Here is a 26040-nt window from a genome sequence, read left to right on the forward strand (position 1 = left end):
CTCTTGCCAGAACAAAAGCGGTACCTGCTGCATGCCGACCCGGTGACGACGATATTCTACTTGTAAAATCGCATATTTCATCAGTGGTCAACAACTTTGAGCCAATCAGAGATCACAAACTCCCATGTGGGGAAGCCAAAAGGAGTGACAACAAAAAGGGGAAAAAATAGAGCATTTTCTCCACACATCCACGGTTAAATGTCATGAGCCACTCACACTTGATATGCAATGTAGGCTATGGGATGGTAGCTAGCTAAGTGCACAGATGCAATGCACACAGCACTAAATACTTCCTCCAAGCTAGCCAACCACTGACATGGACGTTAGAATTAAATCACAATGGATTAGTTTCCATGAAACAGCTGCCTGTACAATGTCCTTAGCTAGCTAGCGAATATGTTAACGTTTGCTAGGTAAACATTTGGCTGTGGACTGGCAGTAGTTCCAAGTTAATGTCACATGCACAGTGAAATGCCTTTCTTGCCAACTCAAATGGGATTATGGAGAGTGAATTATGTTATTTCTTCATCTTTCTAGGTAGTCATCTAGCTGTGTCCATCTGGCTAGTATCAACAAGGGCTTTCTACTATCTAGCTAGCTAACCAACATTGGAATCTAGACCATAAACTAAGCAGCACACACCGACATGCATTGCCAAACAATGCTACTGCCACCTCCAGGTTTGGAGTATTTTAACAAGGCTGAGTGGTTGACGACTTCAAGGTCTTTGCTGTGTGAACACAAAAGAGACTGACTGCCGACATTTTGTTCAGAGGTGTTTGTCTGTCTAAGCTATAAGCGTACAGAAGGAGCGGTTTGCTGAAGGTCTGTTCTGGTCAACTCTGGTTGCAGCTAGCTAACAAAAGCCTCTTCCTGTTCTGTGCTACAGCCTAAACGTGGCTATTAATACCAGATCAACCACCAGGGAGATCACACGGCTATGGCTGTTGAGTCACACAGTGGAAATGATGTGGAGCTGGTGCTGGTTATGTTGTGCCTACCTAGTCACTGATCTCGGTCTTTAAGTTTTCCACTCCTAATGGTTATGGATTGGGTTTGCGCTGGGTAAACTAACCCTAGATCTGTGGTTATAACCAGATTACTTACTGGACTAAATGACTGGACACTTTGGATGGAGTTCACAAAGCAATGGCTGCTGAGTCAGAGGAGAAATATGGATCTGCCGGAGTCTGATCCAGATGAGTAGGAGTAGGTTGTCACTAGAAGCTGATCTGGGGTCTGTTTTGTGTTTTCCTGTCATAATGGTCAAGAAAAGGATTTGGAAGGTTAAACTGATCCTAGATCTGTGGCTAGGGTTGATCAACCACCCACCATTGGAAACTCCTTCACAATGTAAGATGTGGTAGATGTCTTCTGGGACAGAGGGGCATTAATCATTCTCCACATGATTGGAACTGACATCTGACAATAGACATGCGTCTCAACAATGCATTCACTGCTGTTAATAGAACGCACAGCAAGCAAACCAGATCTAGTCTATGGGCGTGCTTGCACAGACCTGGATTGAGCCTACCAGGGGAAAATGTCATTTTCATGCTTAATTCCTTTAAAGCTATGTTCCCATTGGGGGTTGAAAACCCTTTACACTTTATGCTCTTTATATAGCAGTTGATGATATAGCCTGTTCAGTATCCCCATTCACAATCATGACAAGAGAGATGTTGTTCTGTTGAAAACAATCACCGGTGAGAACTGGCCTTCAGTGCAGCATCACACGCTGACTGTCTGACACTGCCCTTGGAGCAACAAAGTTCTCACAGATGATTATAGAAGCACATCAAAAGTGGTCTGCTTTGACGGCGATTGATCCAATCTTAAATAATTGACTTTAAAAATAGGGAGGAGCCTTGTTTTAAATTCATCTACATCAGCTACTGGCACAGAACAGAGAATTCCAAAGCATTTTATCATCCCTTTATCTTCTAACACCTAGTATCTGAGAACAAAGCACACCACTAAATTATGTTAGATTACATGAATCAGATTGGTTACAATAAATAATTTAAATTTTAGCTCATCAAAAGAACTGTCTTTGTGAATGATACTAGGGAAAGTCATGTAAATTGGCAAGTGAACGTGTGGGCCTTGTACACTTACTTTAGAAATGCGTCCTTCCTTCCTTGAGGTAAAAGACAGATTTATTAGAAATTGGATAGGTCTGGACACGGTTTGCTATTGGATAGGTCTGGACCCGGTTTCCACGATAGCAATGTAATTTAGGCTTAGAAGTGTTTTAAAGATGCATCTTTCTTACAAAACGGCCGAAGACGTAACATGCTTTTCCCAAAACACCACGCAGAAAGAACGTTCTCTGTGCGTCGTTGGCGCATGCATCGTTACTGATTGGATCGAAAGAAAGGGAGCCCTGCTCTCGGATCAGCTTTCTCCATTAAAGTCTTACCTTAACATTATAATTATTTCACAATGTTGACGACGGCTCAGCTTCTAGAGATATTACCAACTACGGCTGCAATATTGAGGCGGCTTATTCTAATGCTTACCCAATAAATAGGCCAAAAGAAAACAGATTTGTCACATCGTTGCGCACGTTAGCGTAATAACAAAATCTGTCAGTTTAAACTAAGGATATGTTGTTTTTTGCTTTGGATGCGTCTCAATCCACCACATCCGCCGATGTCCATCACCTGCGGTGAAAGGTGGCAGAGCTAGAGCTGTGTGTCAGGCCATGGGACATCCCGAAAATCCCATCTGTAGTGTCTGAACGGTTTGGCCTACAAACTATTATGATCCCTCTGTGGAAAGATGACTCTCACGAACACGATGGTGTTCTTCGTTTTGCTCTACGACCCCCACAAGCGTATTGGGACTAGTCTGAAGTCGGTAGAGCCGATCAGCCAACTTCTGTCTGTAGCGTCCGAACAGTTTGGGCTACACACTAACAATACATTTAAGTGTTTTATGAGTGGTCTGAGGCAGCCATTAACATTACAAGCATTTTCAAGTTCAACGTTAATAACAAGAGTTTTGCTGAACAGCTCAGAGATTTAACGCTGCTCCTACGAAGGTACTAACGATGTACTTAACCTTAAGATGGTTTAGGGAAACCGGGCCCACAGCAAGGTTAGCTCATTCTTGTTTTTACCAATTCAGATCTGTGATTACTTTCAAGAAAGGTAGGAATGAAGGATGCATTTTTTGAGAATTTGAACGGGGCCTGTGAACTGAATGAACCCACTATATAAACCCAGAACTGCATGGAAAGAATTCAGCGCAATGGAAGTGAATGTAATATTTAACCAACACTGCCACCTAGTGGGCATCTAATGCTACAATTTTCTCTTCTGAGCTACTACCACTACAACAAAAACAGTGTGGGAATGAAGCATCAGTGTAGAGTTTTATTGTTAAAATGCATGGTTTATTTGCATTAAAGATATCTTGGATCTCAAAAGCTGAATTTCATTCCCACTGGGTGCACACTGGTTGAATCAACGTTGTTTCCACACCATTTCAATGAAATTACATTGAAACAACTTGGAATAGACGTTGAATTGACATCTGTGCCCAGTGGGTTGTGTCTTAATGCTGTAGTCATGGCAACCTGACCTCTTGCTCTCCATGGGCTCAGAATCAGTCCAATCAGGTAAGTCCATTTGAGAATATATCCAAACATACTTATTCTTGCACTGTGCCCTCTCCATTTTAACACATTTGATTTTAAAAGGAGAGTGACACTTGAACACATGGGCCTATATCAGTTGATTGCTTTTAAAACAAAAGTATTTAAAAAAAATAAGATAAAAACTACAATTTCTCTTTTAGTTAAGCGTTAGACTACAAATCTATTGAAATTATTCACACAAAAAAAATCATGAAGTGTTAACATGTAACCCAACTGTCAACGAGGCTACAAATATGACATCCTATTTCATTAACAACAAACCAAGGAACAAGTAGAACTTAAACACCTGAGAAACCAAATCAAATCATTCCTAAGAGCTTACGATTAAAGAGTTAACTAATAAAAAGTGTATTGGGACACACCGGACCTCAATCCTCTGCGTCGACAAACTGCTCCTCCACGATGTGGATGATTTGGCGGACCCATTTGACGGGAGCTTGGTGGTGGGTGGCAGGGCTGTAGTCGGTTGCTGTCTGGGGGAGGGGAGGGCAGGGGGTCTGGTTCAGGGTCAACCTCTGTAGGGCCACTCTATCCACATCCTCTGGGCCTGAAAAGAGGAACAGAAGGTTCATGGCAATTCTAGTTCGTGTTCAGTTGGGCAAACTGTAGCAAAACATATTGAAACGGACAACGGAAATCTGTGTTCTCATTGAAGTATTCCCTACCAGTTTCATTCAGCTCAAAAACATTTTCTAACCTACTGAACACAGTCCTGGGTCATGTTCTGGAGGAGCAACACTTTGAATGCTGCAGATATAAATGTGTTGTATTAGAGCGGACATTATTCCCTATTCAGCATGGCAGAAAAGCATGTCTGTTCTATAACATTGATATCTAAATGTTCTGTAGCGAGCAGCCCATTGAAAATCTTACTGAAGAAGTCCTCTAGCACCTCTGTTTCAGCAAAATGTGTTCTCCAGTTTGGCATTACTGAGCACCACCCTACATGAAAAAGTCCTAAGTAGAGAAATTATATATATATATAAAAAGTTGCACTGTTAGTGATACCAAAACTTTAATGTGACAACATTTCTATTCAAACCAAGAGAACAAGACAAGACTTGATATGATATTAGGTCTGAAATAAATAATGGTCCCTTCCTTGCACTACCAATTGTCTAGTAATGTGGATACATTGTTATTGACCTGGGAGTAATGGCAGTAAGTTACATACAGTATAGAGTCCAATATTTGAATCTAACTTGTCCTAGACCACTGGTCACCAACCTTTTCAGAGCTGAGATCACTTTGAGTCAATATGCAGGCCGAGATCTACTGCTCAGATATATATTTTTTTAAACATGACATAAAAAACATAAACCTATGCTACATTAACCTATGAGGTTTATGCAGTAGGCTATAGCCCAATACATTATCACAGCATATTGGCTATGCTTTAATTGCCCTGTCAATGGCATTACAATGTTGTTCTCCTCAGACAATTGTATTACGTTTCAAAACTTGAGGTATATGACCACACTGGTAATATTAGATCATTTGATGTATTACTTGTTATGCACAGCACCGCTGGGTGAGCATAAATTGAAATAATTCGCTTTAAAAACATATATTTTACTGGACTGATGGTGCTTGCATATTACCGTCTTCCAGCCGAAGGCGAAACTCGAGTCTCACTTCATTCTTTCTGCCTCATCCGCCAATTCATATTGTTACTCGTATGACCAGAGAACGTTAAATATAACTCGATATGAAAAAAAGACAAGCCGCTAATAAAAACAATGCAAGCTTATCGATACACTTTGTAGCGCGAGTGGATAGGGAGAAGCGTGTTTTGTGAGTACTGACGAAAGTGTGGAGTAATGAAAGCAGGAAAGACTTAGGTTGCTGGACCCTGTAGTAAAACAAAACACGAGTCGTTGCTAAAACATAACTTCAGCCAAAAGCACATCAATTGCTGGGTAAAATACATCGAGGAAAGAGCTGCCGCAAAATCAGAGACAGAAAGCCGGTCACAGGTAGAGCTAACTGAGCTACAAATTACATTTTTATTTGCACTTTTAAATACAATACAGGTAATGTCAAGTCACCTATATATATATATATATATATATATGTGTTTGCTATCGCACTGTTGAATACAACAACAATTCTGTTTTGTACGTTACATTTGTTTGTCAAAAACAAAATTACATATGTAAATAGGTTTGCTGTTGCACTTTTGAATACAATTATTAAAAGTAGTTTTTTTAAATTGTAATGTCTTTCCCACTCTCTAGTGATGCGTTCTACATCAAGGTAACAACTGATGACAATTACGAATGATAGGACAGCCATGTCTGGTTCTTCTTACTTTTTGAAGTTAGGAACACCAGTGCTACAAATAAGACGTAACTTCTGCTTTTGGACGTTAACAAGGCAACGCCGCATTTTAAATCCTCCTCCACATTTACTGGATTAGTTGTGCAGAAGTGAACCTCCCCAGACAGTATTTTATTTGTCTCGTCAGAACCAGAAATAAACGCTGCTCAGGCTTCTCTATCGTCTCATGGAAGCTGCACGGTCATCTGAGTTCTGATTGGCCTGCTGTAGGCCAAATAATGTGCACATGATTGGGGTAGGTGGAGTTTGTACCTTCAGACACATCAAATGGTTCAAAACGGGAATACGTCGACTTCCCGACGCGCAGGGCACCTGAATTAAGTGCACCTACTACAAACAGCTTGAAACGAATTTAATAAAAAACAGGAACGCAAGGCGATCGATTAGGAATTCCTTGGAGATCGGGATCGACCGGTTGGTGACCACTGTCCTAGACGGTAGTCCTTGATGTACTATATAAACAAAGGAATGAGGAAACGCACAATAGTGGTGGGTTGGGCCATTGAAAGACCAATGTATATGCAAAAAATACCTCATCCCTACTGTAAAATAATGGTGGTGGATCTTTGGTGTTATGGGACTATTTTGCTTTCACTGGTCTTGGGGATCTTGTACCAAATTTCATGACATTTTAGCCAAAAAGTGGTTGCCTCTGCCAGGAGGCTGAAACTTGCCAGTGTAACGGATGTGAAATGGCTAGCTAGTTAGCGGGTACGCGCTAGTAGCATTTCAATCAGTTACGTCACTTGCGCTGAGACTTAAGTAGTGTTGCCCCTTGCTCTGCAAGAGCCGTGGCTTTTGTGGAGTGATGGGTAACGCTGCTTCGTGGGTGACTGTTGTCGATGTGTGCAGAGGATCCCTGGTTCGCGCCCGTGTCGGGGCGAGGGGATGGTTTAAAGTTATACTGTTACATTGGTGCCGTGACCCGGATCACTGGTTGCTGCGGAAAAGGAGGAGGTTGAAAGGGGGGTGAGTGTAACGGATGTGAAATGGCTAGCTAGTTAGCGGGTACGCGCTAGTAGCATTTCAATCAGTTACGTCACTTGCGCTGAGACTTAAGTAGTGTTGCCCCTTGCTCTGCAAGAGCCGTGGCTTTTGTGGAGCGATGGGTAACGCTGCTTCGTGGGTGACTGTTGTCGATGTGTGCAGAGGGTCCCTGGTTCGCGCCCGTGTCGGGGCGAGGGGACGGTTTAAAGTTATACTGTTACACCAGCAAATGGATCTTCCAGCAAGACAATAACCTCAAGCACACATCAAAATCCATGGTTAATTGACCACAGAATCATAATTTTGCAATGACCATCTCAGTCTCGGGACTTGAACCTCATTGAAAACCTGTGATGTGAATTGAAGAGGGAAGTCCATAAGCGCAGACAAAGGTTATAAAATATCTGGAAATATTTTGTATAGAGGAATGGTCTAAGTTCCCTCCCAATGTGCTCTCCAATCTCATAAAACATTTGAGAAAAATGCTCAGTTTCCTTATCCTCGAAAGGGGAGGATGCTGGAGTATTAAACAGCGGATACAATCATTTTGACCCCTATCTCCCCCCCATTCTCTGAGCAATTGTATTAGTATAAAATAATATTTTCATACAATATAGCTCAGTATTTTTATTTTTTATTTTAAACTGTATTTTTTGCTCATTTTTATCAAGTGGTCCAATAATTCCAGACCCCACTGTATCTCTCCCCCTCCTTACCATATGGAGCAAATCCATATGTCTCAACGATTCCTATCTCCTCCTCCCAGTTTTCTTCCTCATATGGTGGCAGAGGTGGGGCTGGTGGCAATGGCGACGTTTTTTTTTTGGACTTCTTCCTCAATTTCCACCTATACCTGAAAGGATAGGCCTGCTTGTACCTACGCCCTGGAGCAGGGTCCAGTATACCATTGCATGAATATGTCTGCTTCCTCTCTGGAATGGTTTTGGCACCAATGCACAAGCCCGGGGGGTTACACGTTGTCTGGGGCATGGTCCACTGTCACAGGTCTCCCTCAAGAGTTTACTGTAGGCCTGCAGAGAAAAGCATGAACACAGAGAAATGTTGTCATATCAGCTAATAAGCAGTGCTTGACTTGGGCAGGAGCTCACCAGAGCTGAGTAGCTGCACCTCAAATGTTCTACTGTTTGAGCTCCTGTACCTCTTATAGAATGTATGTTCAAAAGTATTGTGGAGCATCTAAATATAAACAGGGCAGGAACACATTTCGGTCCAAGTCAAGCACTACTAAAAACGTTTGACACTTTTGCAAAAGGAAATTGCTCATCAAACAGTGAGCAAGCCTATAGATAGCAACACATTTAAGTAGTAACGTTATATGCTGTGGAAGTTGTCACTGTAATGTAACCTCCCTCCCCCAAAAATGTATTGATTGGCGTCGGCTGTTGAACATTTATTTACTTCGAATATGATAAAATTCGAATTTCAACAATAAAAACGAAAGATTCATTCATGTTTGATTCACAGCATCATTCTACAAAATCCTAGCCGTTAGATAGAGAAACTTGCACTATCGATATCACCTTGCTGCCACACATTTTGACGAGGCAAGTCCTCCTTCACTAATAATTAAACCGACAACATGGATTATAGCAATAGGCTACATTTGACAAAATACTGCATTCGTTGCTAAATGAACAGTCTCCCGGTTGCTAATATATTGATTGTTCGATAGTTAGCGAACGTCGCTTGCTAGCTATCAAACTCACTTTATTCCAGCATCAATTAACATATACATTTCCCCCTTTCATGTAAACTCAACAGCTCAATGTAACTACATAAACTTGGGTTTCAGAAAGGGCAATTCTAAAAAGAAAATCAAGGTAAGGTAAAGTAAATTGCTAGCTAATTAACCAATTCCTCGTACTTACCTCCCGAATGCAGTGTTAAACGTTCAAGCGCACAGTGGAGTCGCCTCTGTTTTGACATCCACGTGGGTTACTGCTTGGTTTATTATTTTGTACTGATTCGTTTTTTTTTCTTCATTCCAACCCTATGTATTCTCTGTAGGACAACTTATTGAAACATGCATATAATAAAAGTTTTAGTGCCCCATCCCACCATCATAATCTTGAATCAATTGACACAGAATGAATCACGGGTTTAATGTACGTTTTGAAGTACAGTGATCTAGATCATTTCCATCTCTTTGAGAATTCTCTGGGTCCCACAAGTCATTTCTCAGGGCTGAGATTTAGGTCAGCATAGATAGAGGATCCACATCAGGCACAGAGTTATGTCTATACAGGAAATCCCACATTAGGACCACATTTTATCAATTGTAGCAAACCTGTTTTACTGCATTTGGAGTGTTTGAATCAATGGCAAACTTTATTATTCCTAAAACAGGACAGAGTATTCCTTTGATCATACTGTAAGAAATTGACATTTTCATTTCTGAAATTAGCATTCATCAGGTTGTAATCATGCCAGGGAAAATCTCTTTATTTACAGCTTAAAGTTGTTTGTACATCACAATTGCAGATAAGACCTCATATCATAAGTAGTAGCCTACTTACAGCCACATACAGTACAGTGCTTCAATGTATGAGTAACAATGGTATGTGGTAGAGAATTAGGACGACAGAAACAAGGTAACAGAAAATAACAAGATATCACAAGCCCAAGCCATTATTATTGCCACAATGCCACACCTTGTGCACTTTAAAATCCAACCTCTCACTATCTTGAAGAGTAGGAGACTACATCTTTCATTGTGTTAGGAAGTATTTAGGAGCACACAAATGGGAAACGTTTGAAGTTTATTTAAAATGTTGCAAGTGAAACTTTGTGACAGTGCTCAACAGGTGATTGGCTGTTGCACTCTCTGAAATGGGATGCCATTGGTCAACATCTCCTCAAACGATAGGAGGGCTTCTACATGAGGACGAGGTCAACGTTCAATTTGAAGACATTTCTCAATGTATCTCAATTTCATTTCAATTTGTGTGAAGTGAATCTTTCAAGGTTGTAGAAGTAAACCTTGTAGTGCCAGGTTGGTATGGTTTAGAGAAAAGTAATATTTCTCAGCAGTTTATTTAGTGTATAGGAAAACAGGGGAAACCATATCAACATACTTTGAAAGGATGAAGAAACCAAAGCGATCTGAAAAGCAATGGACACCGCATTCATAGATAGGTTACCGCAGAAACAGAAAAAAACTAAATATTCCCCCAATGCTCATCTGTTTTTAAATAAAAAACCTTGTGCTGTGCCTCCCGAGTGGCGCAGCAGTCTAAGGCATCACTACAGACCCTGGTTCCATCCCAGTCACCAGTTGTACAGTGTTTCCTGTAACACATTGGTGCAGTTGGCTTCCGGGTTAAGCAAGCAGTGCGGCTTGGCAGGGTCATTTTTTGGAGGACTGGCTGTCAACCTTCACCTCTCCCGAGTCCGTACGGGAGTTACAGCAATGGGACAAGACTGTAACTACCAATTGGATATCACGCAATTGGGGAGAAAAAAATACAAAATAAACTTGTGCTGTAACAGTTTTATAAACTAGAGTTGATTACCTGGCCATTTCCTGATAGAACTGTATAAAATAGTATTTTGTGGTCTCATCTGTAAAAGTGTGGTGAGTGGCACAATACAAATCCTAACTAAAGTATCTCTGTACAACATGTACAAGTCATGAACATCGTTCAGACAATTTTTTGAAAGCAACAGTAAAAATATGAATTATTAAGTTGTCTAAACAACATAGCTATATTAAGAAAAAGAAAAATATATAAGTGTTTTAAAGGCACGAATACCAGAAAAGGTGAAAACATGCAAAAATAAGAAAAAACAACATATTTTTGTGCAAGGAAGCAAAACATACGTTTAGAGCAATTTAATTTACAGCAGGTTATCCCCTTTGCCTATCAACGTCCTCTCGAATACAGTAGTACAGCAAAGGCCTACTGTATGACATTTGAAAACTGTCTCAACAAAATGTAGATTTGTACACAAAAACCCATTAGGTTTTAACAGAGAGAATGTTAGCTACGTGAGACATTGATGATATTTACAGTATACTAGCCAAAGGGCAAACACTACCCATATACTCTATATAAACCCAGTATGATTGCTATTCCAGTCTTATTAGTACCAAACTCTAGTCTACAGTAAGTGAACTTCTGATGAATATACTGCAGTATACTACAGTATCTTATATAGAGATGATAGGGATGATTCAATGAGCCACACTGACATGGCTTAACACCCAGAGGAAATTCATAAAACACATTGAGATGTGGAATAACATAGAGATAAATACTGAATCTATCTCTATGCAGAATGCATTAAGCATTCTGTACATTCACATCCATAGGGTTACATTCGTGTGCTTGTACATTGTTATGCTGTTGACTTGACAGCCCTGTGTGCTGGCAGGGTTTGTCTCTTGTTCAGTGTGGATATAAGGAGAGTGGAGTGGCAGTGTCCGACACAGAAATATAAAGCATATAGGCTAGTTGGCTAATACCCACATTAAAAAATCCTACAGTATACTATAAAATACTAAAGTACCTACTATAGAATGCTATAGTAAACTGTAGTATACTATACTACACACTGTAGTATTCCTTGATCATATGTACAGTAGTACTTACTATAGAATGTTATAGTATACTGTAGAAACTATAGTACATACTATGGTATTAGCCACAAAAAATACTGTAGTAAATACTACAGTATCTTAACTGCATATTCCCTGCCCATTCCCGTCCCCCATATCGCAATTTGTACCACCCATAAGTCAGAAAACTACATGCCAAGTATAGACCATGTAGTGTGTTCCCTACAGGTTTTAGAAAAGAGCAGAAGCTCTGAACAATATGTTTAGACCCCAGTCCTACCTACAGGTTATGGAAAATTTGCTCTTTTAGTATTTCTCCAGTAGGTTTCCTGAAGGAGAAAGCCTCCATTTCTATGTCAAAGATAATAAAACAAAAACAATATAGTAAATACTACAGTAATGTTTGCAAAAACACTACAGTAAATACTACAATCCACAAAAACAATACATTATTACTATAGTATATACTACAGTTTTCGATTGTTACAGTATTTATACTATAGTTAACTGTAAATACTACGGTAACTACTACAATAAATACTACAGTATAATACAGAATACTACAGTAAATACTACATTAAATACTACAGTATTCACTGCAGTGTTTTTGCGGACTCCGTAAGTCAGATAAAACGTCAACAAAACACTACAGTGAATACTATAGTATATATACCATAGTATACTATAGTATTTTTTTTTTGTGGGTAGCTATAGCAGCTCTATGCAATGGGACATCCTTCATAGCAGATATCCCAGGTCTAACCAACTTATTTAGACAGACTTACCACAGAATGTCTGAGTAGAAAATAATGATGATTAAGAGGAATTGGCATCCGGAAATTCTCAACCAGCCAATTAACAACTCACTGTGTGAGTTAAGAATTTATTATATGGATTTATCATACAGTATTACTCTACACAGATCATACTGTTCCGTCATCTCAGAGTTCCCTAGGAAGGCATTCTTCTCTTATCTTCCTCTGTACTGTACTGACCGATACACTTCACCTGTTCCTTCTTTGACTTCACTAAGCCATTCCATCCTCCTGAAAGCATTCCATCACACCAAGTTCTGCTGCCTCTCATTATCACTTCACATGACTGATATCTTCTTGAGTCAAAGCCAATATCCTTTGACATGGAGATGCTTGTACAATACTTTCTCTCGCCTCTCTCTCCTTTCATCTCTTTCTGTCACTCTTCTTACGCACAGAAACACGTGCTGCTTTACTTTCTTCATCAACATGCCTCTGCCCACATACCGGTCTTCAGCGATCAAACACAGATCAACTTTAAGGAAACAGTGGGCATAGGGTTGTCTGGAAGCTAAAGATCTCTGTTTGTCTATCTGCCAGTCTCTCTCTGTACCTATATTCCCCTATGGCTACAACACACGCTGTTGAAGATCAATTGGTTTGTGTTCACATTGTTTCTACACACACCACTAGAGTACATATATCCAGTGTTCAACAACCAGTAATGCCCTACATATTCAAAGCACCTGCCCAGTATAATTATTTTTCCCAGTAATAATTCATCTCGATTGTGTTTAAGACTAAAGATGAGGCTGTGAGAAAAAAATAGAGAACATAGAAGAAAGTGCATGAAGGAGACATGAGGGAGATACCAACATCTGTTGATGAGTCACAGAATAGAACAGAAGTATGATGGTGAAGTACCAAAACTTTAGTAGTCAACACAGAAAATCCCCTATAGCTCCAGTCGCATATTCATTAGGCCACACCGTAGCAAAACGTTTAGCAACGGAACACAAAAACTAGTGTTTCTAATTGGACAAGTCCAGGTAGTACCTCCCAATTTGTCTGTTTTCTTCTGTTTTGTGCCCAATGAATACACCCAAGTTCACAGTTCCACTCCTGGGGCAGCAGGGGGCAATGATGTCCAGCTGTCCCAGGCCCCACCTTGGCTTGTCTTCCTTTCCCTTTCCAATTCCCCATTCCCGGAGGGGGTTCTAGTCGTGGGTTTCTAGTAGGGGGGTTCTAGTTGGTCTTGATCTCCAAGATGGAGGGGTTGTGGTCCAGGATAGACAAAATTATCTTGTCCATGTACTGCCGCAAACGGAAGTTGATCTCCTCCTGCTCCTTGAGGGCCTCCATCAACTGTGGAGAAATATCATCAGATATGGTGGTGCCATTATCTGGTTATACCAGCTAACCCTGATGTCATGCAGAATGAAACTCTTCAGGTCTTAGGCAAGGTTACTCATCAGACAAGCGTGGTCACCATACCATCAGAACGGTTACACCAGCAATACATTATTTTATGATAGTAATGTAACCTACTGCACACCTAAGAACCTGATCACATACATGCCTACTGTCTAAATACTATGTGTACTATGACCTGAGTCAATGGGGTTACTCTTGCAGGGTTACTCCCAAATGATCAAATGATCAAATGATTAGCATTATGAATGAAAAACTCACGTCGTCTCGTGAGGCGTTGTCTATCTCGGCAGCCAGCGACTGGGCCTTGGTCTGGGTGGCAAACAGGTTCTTAGCCTCATACAGACTCAGACTGAGGATCTGACCATTCAGGTCGTCGTTCTGTTCCCTCAGTTTCAGGTTCTCCTGTTAGGTGGTGTGGGGAGTGAAGGAGGGAGGAAGGGACAAAGAGGGGAGGGTGGGAGTTTGGGAGAGAGAAGTGGGAGGGGGAAGTAGAGGGAGAGAGGAGGGAAGGAAAGAGAGAGAGAGAGAGCGATGAGTGTCATAGTTTGATTTGGCAGACTGAAGCGATGGGTTTAGAGGGGGCTCACAGCTTGATGAGATTCATCTCAATTCTCCAAGCGCCCCACTTCATCCACACTATGTCAGTAGGCAAGGCCTGTTAGATTAGACTACTGAAGCCTCACACAACTACACCCATGACAAACCGTCTCTCGATTTCAACAGCAGCCGACACAGCACACCACATCTACAGTAACACCTACAGGACAGGACACGGGTTATTATGTTTATCACGGTGTTATGGCACAAACTGCGCCCTGTGTCGACGGGGTGAAGCTCTATAGGCGCTGTATGGTGGTGATATTAGCTGTGGTTAATGGGAGGGGTCAAAGGTTAAAGCTCACAAGAAACAACAGTGGGTTTGTTTACCGTCTGACCGTGACGGAGGCGTGCCCCAGCGGATACTACGAGGTGGCGGAGGTCAGAGGTCAGAGGAAAGTCCTGCGAGACAAACCGCTGGACACACAGAGGAGGAGCAAAGAGGAGCACAGGGAGACATGAGAGGGAAGAGACTCATTCATCCCTGTTTGGAATACTATCACATCAGCGAGCTGATCTGCATTCTCCTTTGAACCCTTTCTCAAATATGAAACAGTGCCATTATAAAAAAACAGATTTGAAATAGTAACCTATGAGTGTTTTAAATACGGAGTTTCAGATAAGCACCATTTGATCTAAAAGTGTTGAGAAAAGAGAAAAAGGGCATTGTGTATCTGCCTGACACCAATTAGAGACAGAAGTAATGTTTCTCTTCCAGCCTTGTAGTTTAAACTTTGAATCAAAGCCCGTGACTGCAGAAAATAGTCTGGGTACCAGTCTTTTTAGCTAACATTCCACCCCTTGCCACTCCTGTCATTTGCCAAATGTAACTGCTGAGCAGAGAAGGCAACCAGGCTAGTGTGAGAGAGAGAGAGAAAAAGGAGAGAGAGAGAGAGAGAGAGAGAGAGAGAGAGCAAGAAAGCTCCAGATGAAAGCTGCAGGCAAGGCGAGGCACTGTAATTACTCTCATAGCGTTACTGTCAGTTTGACAGTGTGTACTGACCGAAGGCAAGAAAGATGCCTACAGTAGAATATCAAATCTTTACACATGAAGATACCGCAACACTGCATGTCTCAGCATTAGAGCCTCTTGCCTGCGTTTGCCTCAAGGCTTTGTGGTTTAGTATCATAACGTCTGCCTTGTCTGAGAGGACATCTTAGAAACACTTTCATCTTGATCTCTTATCTCATGTTTATACTAGGTCCGATGCTCGTAACAAGGATGGGGAACAATAACAATGTAATTTCACTGCTCTTGACAGACAGATATCACTGATATTCACTACCTAGAAATGGCACACTATCTAAGAAGTCGAAAAGGACAAACTTATAGTAGATAAGACGCACTGCAGATAGATATGACTAATGTATGCCACTCTCTATACTCACAGCATTAGACTATCACACGAAACACTGTTCACTCGCACACCAGCAAATAGTGGTGGCATATACAATCACATACAGTATACTTAGAGGTGTAATTGAGGGGGGACGTGTGTAGAAAAATAAAAAAACACTGTGCAAAAGATTGTTTTTGAGCCCCACCTACTTAAGTCGCTTGCCCAATTAAATCTTAGCAAATACCCCAAAAGAGGAAGTAACAATGCATTCATATAGAGTTAGCATTAGCCACTAGCTCTCAAGCCCACCTGTTTGAGTCTCTTGACCTCGTGCTCCAGCTCCATCTCTCTGGTCTTGGCGTTGAACTCCGTCAGCCCAGAGGAGGAGCTGCGGCCGCGGCCAGGCTTCTCTGTCTCCAGCTTGAACAGCTGCAGGTGCTCCAGCTCCCGACGAAGGTCCTCAATCAACTGCAGGAGAGGGACACAACCAGGGACGATATGCGGTAGCTGTCGTGAAGACTGTTTAGTATAAAGAGTACCTGGGATAGCCACGTAGACCAGTCTGATGCAGTGGGTAGACTGGTTTATGTGCAAACGTATTCTATACAAACATTCAGCTACTAGAGACTTCAGAGGAGTGGGAGAGGCATCATGAGCTTTCGTTTCACACTACATGTAAAAGGGTGTATAAGTGTGTGTACACGCAAGTATAAGTGTGTGTGTGTGTGTGCGCGCGCGTGTGTCCCTGTGTGTGTGCTATCCCTCCTCCCACCTCCTGCATGGCCTCCCTCTCCTTCTGGAACTCGTGTCTGTTCTGCCTCAGCTTGTCCATCATCTTCCTGTAGAGGTCCATCTCATCCTTCAGCCTCAGACTGGTGTCCTCCAGCTTGTATGTCATACTCTGCTTCTCCTGACAACACACACATATAGACACATTGAAATACATGTGATGATGCACAGAGAATGAAGCATGGATCGTTTTCAAACGTATGCCGGATTCACATTACAGGCCAAAGCCAAGGTAATCTGTTCTGGGCTGGACTGGTTACGCATCCACTATAGTTGCTGGAACCGTGCTGGCAAGGACAATGTGAATAGAAAAGCCCCAAGCCAGCACAGTGCAGTTTGGGGCGGCCCTATAAGCCAAGTAGAACAACTTAGGGATAGGCAAAATAATACAACAAGCTGGAGAGAGTGGAGTCACTCAATCTCAAAACTGACCCCGATTACCCAATAACCTCTGCTCTACCCCCAACCTCCAGAGTAGCTCATCAAAATAAAAGTCACATGGTGTTCACACAATAAAGGTCCCACAGTATGAATATGGCATTAGGTTGTTAGGATGTATGCGGTAAGCAAGAACACAGTCAGTCTAATAATGCACAGTGAATAGTCCTGTAAGAAGAAACATTAAAGACACATGCCTTAAAATTAACAAAAATTTGAATGAATGTACAGTACTATGCATAGTGCAAATACTGCAACAACAAAAAAATACTGCAAAAACAGCTATTCATAAAAATATTCTCTACAGCTGGGAATGAAATGTTGCCTGGCTACCCAAACACCTTGCTCCCTCCAAACGCTATGTCACGCCCACTGACATTAGTTTCTTCTCCGCAATGAGTCCCTCCCCAACGATTTTTAGAATGGAACAACATTCTAGCCATTATGATTGGTTCCAGAAACCAATGGGTTGGGCCAGAGACAGAATACACGTGGGTAAAGCGGCGGTTTGAAAATCCGTCATTGGCTTTGATACAATCAAATCGCTGATGACTTTGTTTTGTACAACACCCCTCATTTTGAACTCAGTTTTAGTCGTCAGGCAACCTGACGTGTATAGCATAGCAATTAGTTAGTGAGTGTGACTGTTAGGAGTTCACACAATCACACAATCAAATGATCATGCCAACCTCCTTGGATGTTTTCACCAGGCAGGCTTGAAATAGAGGTGTTGATATGAGCCCAGCTGTAGCCTTCACACCTCCAAACGTGTGTGTGTGTGTGTGTGTGTGTGTGTGTGTGTGTGTGTGTGTGTGTGTGTGTCTGTGTCTGTGTGTGTGTGTGTCTGTGTCTGTGTCTGTGTGTGTGTCTGTGTCTGTGTCTGTGTCTGTGTCTGTGTCTGTGTCTGTGTGTGTGTGTGTGTGTGTCTGTAGCAATTGGTCACGTGCTGTTGATGGGTGGGTGTTGATGTTTTTGTAACCAGTTATCGAGGTCTCTGTCTGTGTAGAGGTAGTAGCACTGGAGCCTACTGTGTCTCTGAGGATGATATGTAAGCACGCACGCACATACCTCGTCCAGTTTCTCTGTCTGAGACTTCAGTCTGCACATGTTCACCGATATATCCCCGTTCTCCTCCTCCAGCTGTTGGACTCTGTAGGGGAAGAAGTGGAAACACATTATGATAATTCATCCATGTTTAACATATGTCCGGGTTATTCAAACAAGGCCACTAACAAAGAGAAATGGAAATTAGCAGTACTGCGGACCTCAAGGTCTGGATTTGGTATCTAGCTCAAGGCCTAATCTATGGTTTCTACCTAGCTCTATGGACTACACTCTTAGAAGAAAGGGTTCCAAAAGGGTTCTTTGGCTGTCCCCATAGGAGAACCCTTTTTGATTCCAGGTAGAAACCTTTTTGGTTTCAGGTAGAAACCCTTTGGGTTCCATGTAAAACCCTCTGTGGAAATGATTCTACATGGAACCCAAAAGGATTTTACTTGGAACCCAAAAGGGCTTTTCAAAGGGTTTTCCTATGGGGACAGCCAAAGAATCCTTTTAGGTTCTAGATAGCACCTTTGTGTGCACTTATAGATGTAAATATGAGTATCTACGATGCAGTGTATAAATGATTGAAGTAAGTGTGTTTGTGTGTGTGTTACCGGTTGTGTAGCAGCTCTAGCTCAGTGTTCTTGTCTCTCTCCATCTTGCTGTAGGCCTCACGGTGTCGTCTCTGCTCCTCCTCTGTGTTCTGCTCCGCCCGCGCCTCCTGGTCCTTCAACTGCTCCTCCAACTCGTGGACCCTGTGAGCGACACACACACGCACACACACAAGCATGCACACACACACATAAACAAACATAAGCATCAATGAGATATGCAAAAATATGCTCACACACACACACATATATATATATTTAAGAATAAATGTGTGTGTGCGTGCATTCGTGCATGCATTTGTTTGTGTGTATGTGTATATCTACGTGTGTATGTGTGTGTGTGTGCGTGGGTGGGTGGGCATGCATGTGTGTGTGTAAACCTCCTACCTGTGAACCAGCTGTGTGTTCTCCTGCTTCAGCTTGGACTTGAGATCTCCGTTCATCAGCGTGTCATTCTCCAACTCTGCTACCTTCTTCTCTAGGTAACTCACCTGTGTGTGGGAGAGAGACAGAGAGAGGAGGAGGGGGAGAGAGACAGAGAGAGGAGGAGGGGGAGAGAGACAGAGAGAGGAGGAGGGGGAGAGAGAGCGAGAGGTGAAAAGATGTTATGTCATTCGTCCATCCAATGTCCTTACTTCAGCCAGCACAATCAGCAACAAGCTCTGCCAGAGCCATTTATCTCGATTCACAGCTCGACAGTAGCAGCCAATGCAATCAATTTCACAATTGGTATCCTATCGACTTTCACCTCAATAGAATGGAGTGCAGGTAGTGGAACGGTCACAGACAGAGACAGACACGATAAATGGCAGTCCCTTCCATAGAATTAAACAGAACACAATGTATCTCTACGGTACCTTCTCAGTGATGTCGATGTCACAGGAGTCGATGCTGTCTCGGAACAGGTCCTCCGTGCTGCCGTTGCTGCTGCTGAAGTTACTGGTGTGGAGGAGTTGCCTGCAGACAGAGAGAGAGGAAGAGAGAGGAAGAGGCTGTTATACAAGACTTGAAGAAAAAACAATAAAATCTCTCCCAACTGTGGTAGTCCTAGAGCTATCCCTTTTTAGCTTCACCCCATAGGGCATCAATCTGAGCTTTACTGCTGAACCATAATGCCACTGTGTGTCCACTCTTGCAGAGAGAATGCCGCAGGATAGGATGTAAAAGGGACTATAAGCAAAAGGGCTGTGCCAGTGGGGGAGCTGATCATATTGCATAGAGTGCAGACACACACACATCACACACTATTACACTACAAAGACGCACAGGCATGCATCCCCATATGTACACACACACACACACACACACACACACACACACACACACACACACACACACACACACACACACACACACAATCACACAGTGACATTCAAACTGCCGCCACAACAGCTAGCCCCAATCTAACTAATGGAATGGCTTCACACCAGCCTCCACTACAGAGTCTATTCATCAATAAGAGGAGGAGGAGAAAGGGAGGGAAAGAGTAGGGGAGGAGAGGAGGAGTAGAGGGTAGGGAAGGAAAGGAAAGGGAGAAAGGAGAGGAGAGGTATGGAGGAAAGGGAGAGACGAGAGGAGGTGAGGTAGAGAGGAAAGGAAAGGGAGAGAGGAGGAGGGGTAGAGTAGAAGAGAGGAGAGAGTAGAGGAGAGTAGAGAGTAGAAAGGGAGAGTAGTAGAGAGGGAGAGAGAGAAGAGCGGGTGAGAGTAGAAGATAGGGAGAGAGTAGAAGAGAGGGAGAGAGAGGAGAGTAGAAGAGAAGGAGAGAGTAGAAGAGAGGGAGAGAGTAGAAGAGAGGAAGAGAGTAGAAGATAGGAGAGCGTAGAAGATAGGAGAGCGTAGAAGAGAGGGAGAGTAGAAGAGAGGGAGAGAGTAGAAGAGAGGGAGAGAGTAGAGAGTAGAAGAGAGGGAGAGAGTAGAAGATAGGAGAGTGTAGAAGAGAGGGACAGTAGAAGAGAGGGAGAGAGTAGAAGAGAGGGAGAAAGAAAAGAGAGTAGAAGAGAGGAGAGAGTAGAAGAGAGGGAGAGAGAAGAGAGGGAGGGTAGAAGAGAGGAAGAGAGTAGAAGATAGGAGAGCGTAGAAGAGAGGAAGAGAGTAGAAGAGAGGGAGAGAGTAGAAGAGAGGGAGAGAGTAGAAGATAGGGAGAGAGTAGAAGAGAGGAGAGAGTAGAAGAGGGTGAGAGTAGAAGTGAGGGAGAGAGTAAAGAGAGGAGAGAGTAGAAGAGAGGGAGAGAGTAGAGGACAAGAGACAGGAAAAGAGTAGAGAGGTTGGGGAAAACACTATACACATAGATCAGTGCTGGCAGGCCAATCTCTCTTTGTCAGTTTAATTCACAGACTAGAAGCCCTAGACACTGACCACAATGAAAGGATATTCATATGATAGGCAAGCTATACAAAACCTTGAAAATCAACCAATCCTCCATTGTTAACACAATGGAAAACTTAAATGCTTTATTATCTAAATGTTGAAAGTGTGTGGGCGATGGAGAGAAACAAGATGGTGCAGTTTGAGGCCATATGGCGGAGAGTGATGCGGGCGCTTGAGATGAGGGTGTCAGCATGTGGGTCTGGGCAGGTGTGATGTAGTTGATGTTTGTGTGATGTTGTCGTTGGTATAAGTATTGTAAAATAATCTATAATAATGCCTCCACTGCATTGTATACAGGTACACTGTATGTACAGTACAAACAAACATCTTAATTTGATCACCCTGTTCATAAATTTCCTTCATTTGCCCATATTTCCCGTTGCTGCAGGTTTATTTCCCTGCCGTGAGAAACTGGTCAAATTAATATCTGTACACAGTAGTAACTGTAGTAGTAAAGTGAACACAGAAGAGGTAGAGAGGTTCAGTATACCTAAACCATTACCATATTACTTAGGAAGAATTACCTAGATAGTAGTCTAATACACTGGCTGACATAATGATCACATGTCTAACGGACTGGATCAACAAGGAAATGGCCAACATACAAAAACAAACACAGTAACCACACATACATAAGGAGACGTGACCGACCTGCCAAAGGCTGTGCTGGAGATTTTCCTACTGGGGCTGGAGAAAAAGAGTCAGAAAACATCCCAGTTAGTCTTATCCTTGTCAGATGTCATGGATATATTGGTTTATTAGTTATAACAATGAATTATAGATAGAACAGTTAATTGCTGTTTGATTGGTATTAAGGTAGTATTGTTAATCAGTATGTGTACAAGAGGAGAAAGAAAGTGTGTTCCAAATGGCACCAAGAGCCCTATAGACCCTGGTCAATAGTAGAGCCCTATAGACCCTGGTCAATAGTAGAGCCCTACAGACCCTGGTCAATAGTAGAACCCTATAGACCCTGGTCAATAGTAGAGCCCTACAGACCCTGGCCAATAGTAGAGCCCTATAGACCCTGGTCAATAGTAGAGCCCTACAGACCCTGGTCAATAGTAGAACCCTATAGACCCTGGTCAATAGTAGAGCCCTACAGACCCTGGCCAATGGTAGAGCCCTATAGACCCTGGTCAATAGTAGAGCCCTATATACCCTGGTCAATAGTAGAGCCCTATAGACCCTGGTCAATAGTAGAGCCCTATAGACCCTGGTCAACACTAGAGCCCTATAGACCCTGGTCAATAGTAGAGCCCTATATACCCTGGTCAATAGTAGAGCCCTATAGACCCTGGTCAATAGTAGAGCCCTATAGACCCTGGTCAATAGTAGGGCCCTACAGACCCTGGTCAATAGTAGAGCCCTATAGACCCTGGTCAATAATAGAGCCCTACATACCCTGGTCAATAGTAGAGCCCTATAGACCCTGGTCAATAGTAGAGCCCTATATACCCTGGTCAATAGTAGAGCCCTATAGACCCTGGTCAATAGTAGAGCCCTATAGACCCTGGTCAATAGTAGGGCCCTACAGACCCTGGTCAATAGTAGAGCCCTATAGACCCTGGTCAATAATAGAGCCCTACAGACCCTGGTCAATAGTAGAGCCCTACAGACCCTGGTCAATAATAGAGCCCTATATACCCTGGTCAATAGTAGAACCCTATAGACCCTGGTCAATAATAGAGCCCTACAGACCCTGGTCAATAGTAGAGCCCTACAGACCCTGGTCAATAATAGAGCCCTATATACCCTGGTCAATAGTAGAACCCTATAGACCCTGGTCAATAGTAGAGCCCTACAGACCCTGGTCAATAGTAGAGCCCTATAGACCCTGGTCAATAGTAGAGCCCTATAGACCCTGGTCAATAATAGAGCCCTACAGACCCTGGTCAATAATAGAGCCCTATAGACCCTGGTCAATAGTAGAGCCCTATAGACCCTGGTCAATTGTAGAGCCCTATAGACCCTGGTCAATAATAGAGCCCTATAGACCCTGGTCAATAGTAGAGCCCTATAGACCCTGGTCAATTGTAGAGCCCTATAGACCCTGGTCAATATTAGAGCCCTATAGACCCTGGTCAATAGTAGAGCCCTATGGACCAGGGTCAATTGTAGAACCCTATAAAGGGAAAAGGGTGCCATTTAGTAGTTTTGTGGGCTCAGCAATAGTTCTGTCTCAAAGCTTTGTGTCTGCTTCACCATTAAATCAAAGAGAGAAATCTCTCTCACACCCGTGTGTGTGTATAGGGTATGCACACACACAAATTCACGTGCGCACACACACACATTTATGCAATTTCAGGCATCTCCCCAGACTGACTGCATGCTGACAAGACGTCTTCAATCATCCATCTCCCCATCCCCCTTTTTCTGTCTCCTCCTGTCCCTACTTCAAGGATTGATCTTGTGAAGTCTTCCATCGCTCTGCCAGCAACACTTCACTCTCAGCAACTCTGTATCCTCCATCTTTGCTTTAATATATCCTTCTCCTACAATCCCTCTCTTTGTGGCTTTTTCCTTCTCTGCATGCCCATTCACCTATTTATCATTGCATGTTCTCTCACCTACCTCCTCTCCTTCTCTCTCTTCCTTCTCACTTTCTCTCTCCCACTCCCATGCCCCCTCTCTCATCCCCATACGCTCTCCCTCTCCTCCCTTTACTACTCCACGTCTCTTTACTTGCTCTCCTGCAGCAGGTAGGGGTCTGACTAATTACAGTTAGCCCAGGTATTCATCTTAGTAGAGAATAACCTTAACCAGGCAGAAGAACTGCAGAGTCAGCAGAGACAGAGCAGCAGTTGAAGGGAAGACAAAACTATTCCAGAGTCCTCACCACTTCATTACATTCATTACCGAGTTCTCCAGCCTAGGGCCACTACTGCTATAGCTTACATATGATAGGACTGCAGGTGTGTGTGTGTGTGTGTGTGTGTGTGTGTGTGTGTGTGTGTGTGTGTGTGTGTGTGTGTGTGTGTGTGTGTGTGTGTGTGTGTGTGTGTGTGTGTGTGTGTATGTGTGTGTGTGTGTCTGTGTGTGTGTGTGTCTGTGTACAAGAGAGCGCAAGTCTATATAAGTAAGTTCTATGTGAGATGTGAGTGTGTCAGTCAGTGTGTGTCCATCAAAGCAGGTGTGTGTGTGTGTGTGTGTGTGTCTGTTTGATTACAGACGAAGAGATTAAATCCATAAAGATCACAAAGGATAACATGTCTGAAAATAGACCGCCTACACCTCTCGCTGTACACACACTGATGATGTGGGTCGATTAATGGTGGCCACCCATTCTGACATTTGGGGATTTACATAACAAGTTGTGTGTGTGTGGGCGGGGACAAGACGTTTAAGCCCTTTGTGATATCACCAAAATAAACAGCAGGTCACTATGACAGTATTATCTAACCTATCTTACCTACAGTACAATAGTCAGTCAGGGTAAACATAGTGGACAATAGAAGTGTTCCCTGAAATAATGACCAGCTTCATTTTCTGTCAGAACAACATTCTCAGAGCCAGGAGTTTTCCTGTCCACGTGATCTGACATGACAAAAATCCTGCTCCAGTTCTAGACCCACTTAGTCAGCCGGGCTCTAGGCCCGTATGTGTAATGGTGTCGGTGGGTGTCCTGTCCTGTGTTACCTGTTGGCTTTGAGGTTCTTCAGCCTGGCCTCCAGGTCGTTGAGTAGGTTGACCTTCTTACAGCACTGGGAACAGTACACGTCCATCATCTCATTGTTGTACAGGTGGCGTGCCTTCCTGGGGGTCTGGCCAGCACTACACACACAGATAAAGATAAAGCGTTAGAGACAGAATACACACACACACACACACACACACACACACACAGTAAGCAGTACAATCAGATTTTAAAAAACAGGCACAGGCACACACATACACACGATAACAAAGCCCTATACACAAACATACACATGGATTGTGTGCTGTAAATATGTGGTAGTAGAGTAGTGGCCTAAGTGAATATGCTTAATGTGTTGTGAAATCTGTTGTGAAATGTAATGTAAATTGTGTATCACTGCCTTAATTTTTCTGTACCCAAGGAAGAGTAGCATCTGCCTTAGCATTAATTACTGGGATCATCATAAATACAAATACAGTAGACACACAAACACATGACATGCAGGTGCAAACACACAGTACATTGTATTCACACTACACCCATCCCCGCCCGCACGCCTGACCACACACACAAAACACATTACATGCACGTGCAAACACACAGTTCGCTGTATTCACCCCCCCCCCCACACACTGCTGTCTGGGTCTACAAATATCATAAAGCACTAATCTAAACTCAACGTAGAAGTAGGACAAACAAAAGGAAAGTCCATAGTAATGAGTTTAGGCACTTGATATTCGGAGCAGGACCAAGAAAGCTGAATAGTGTTGGGAGTAAATCCTCCTTCAAAACAGCTCTATAGATGAAAATTAATCAAGAGAGGCCCTGGGGGCCATATAGGCTACGTCTACAATGGCACCCTATTCCCTGTATGGTGCACTACTTCTGACCAGGGCCAATAGGTCTCTGTTCAAAAGTAGTGTAATATGTAGGTAATAGGGTACATTGGGACACCATCATACTCAGTTCCAGTCAAGAGTAAAAACTAATGAGTTTGGTAAGAGAAGCTCTGAGAGGAGAGAAGCAGCCTGAAGTGGTTACATACACACACACACACACACACACACACACACACACACACAAAAATGCATGCAAATGCATATTGACATGCACACATACAAACACATACATATGTAACAGTATAGCTTCTGTCCCTCTCCTCGCCCCTACCTGGGCTTGAACCAGGGACCCTCTGCACAAATCGACAACAGCCACCCTCGAAGCATCGTTACCCATCGCTCCACAAAAGCCACAGCCCTTGCAGAGCAAGGGGAACAACTACTTCAAGGTCTTAGAGTGAGTGACGTCACCGATTGAAACGCTATTAGCGCGCACCCCGCTAATTAGCTAGCCATTTCACATAGGTTACACATATACACACACACACACACACACTGAGGGATTAAGAGGATAACAGACTAACATGACAGGGGGTATGAGACTTGACAGTGGGTGTTT

General features: G+C 42.9%; 1 protein-coding gene, 1 long non-coding RNA gene and 1 other non-coding gene across 5 annotated transcripts in view; 1 reads left to right on the plus strand and 2 right to left on the minus strand.

Moving 5' to 3' along the window:
- Positions 1-3362: 3362 nt before the first annotated feature.
- LOC129839979 (uncharacterized) lies at positions 3363-5584 on the minus strand. Its single transcript, XR_008757139.1, has 2 exons — positions 5266-5584; positions 3363-4211 (listed from the first exon to the last, which is right to left on the minus strand). It is a non-coding gene; the product is annotated as an uncharacterized LOC129839979 (long non-coding RNA).
- A 3843-nt stretch (positions 5585-9427) lies between these two features.
- Positions 9428-26040, minus strand: part of LOC129839978 (rab11 family-interacting protein 4A-like) — a 70729-nt gene continuing 54116 nt past the window's right edge. For 2 of the 3 annotated variants that reach the window (XM_055907734.1, XM_055907736.1), the window contains 11 exons: positions 24585-24719; positions 21597-21632; positions 19436-19535; positions 18966-19069; positions 18582-18722; positions 17992-18073; positions 16469-16606; positions 16006-16164; positions 14687-14773; positions 14018-14161; positions 9428-13690 (listed from right to left, as the gene is read on the minus strand). In XM_055907734.1, coding sequence (XP_055763709.1) covers positions 13571-13690; positions 14018-14161; positions 14687-14773; positions 16006-16164; positions 16469-16606; positions 17992-18073; positions 18582-18722; positions 18966-19069; positions 19436-19535; positions 21597-21632; positions 24585-24719 — 1246 coding nt within the window. In that variant the 3' untranslated portion in view covers positions 9428-13570. The remainder of the gene's footprint in view (positions 13691-14017; positions 14162-14686; positions 14774-16005; positions 16165-16468; positions 16607-17991; positions 18074-18581; positions 18723-18965; positions 19070-19435; positions 19536-21596; positions 21633-24584; positions 24720-26040) is intronic. The other variant, XM_055907735.1, reaches the window with a different exon arrangement.
- LOC129840035 (U7 small nuclear RNA) lies at positions 11863-11917 on the plus strand. Its single transcript, XR_008757154.1, has one exon. It is a non-coding gene; the product is annotated as a U7 small nuclear RNA (small nuclear RNA).

This window comes from Salvelinus fontinalis, chromosome 40 (assembly GCF_029448725.1).
Source record: "Salvelinus fontinalis isolate EN_2023a chromosome 40, ASM2944872v1, whole genome shotgun sequence".
Lineage (NCBI taxonomy): Eukaryota > Metazoa > Chordata > Actinopteri > Salmoniformes > Salmonidae > Salvelinus > Salvelinus fontinalis.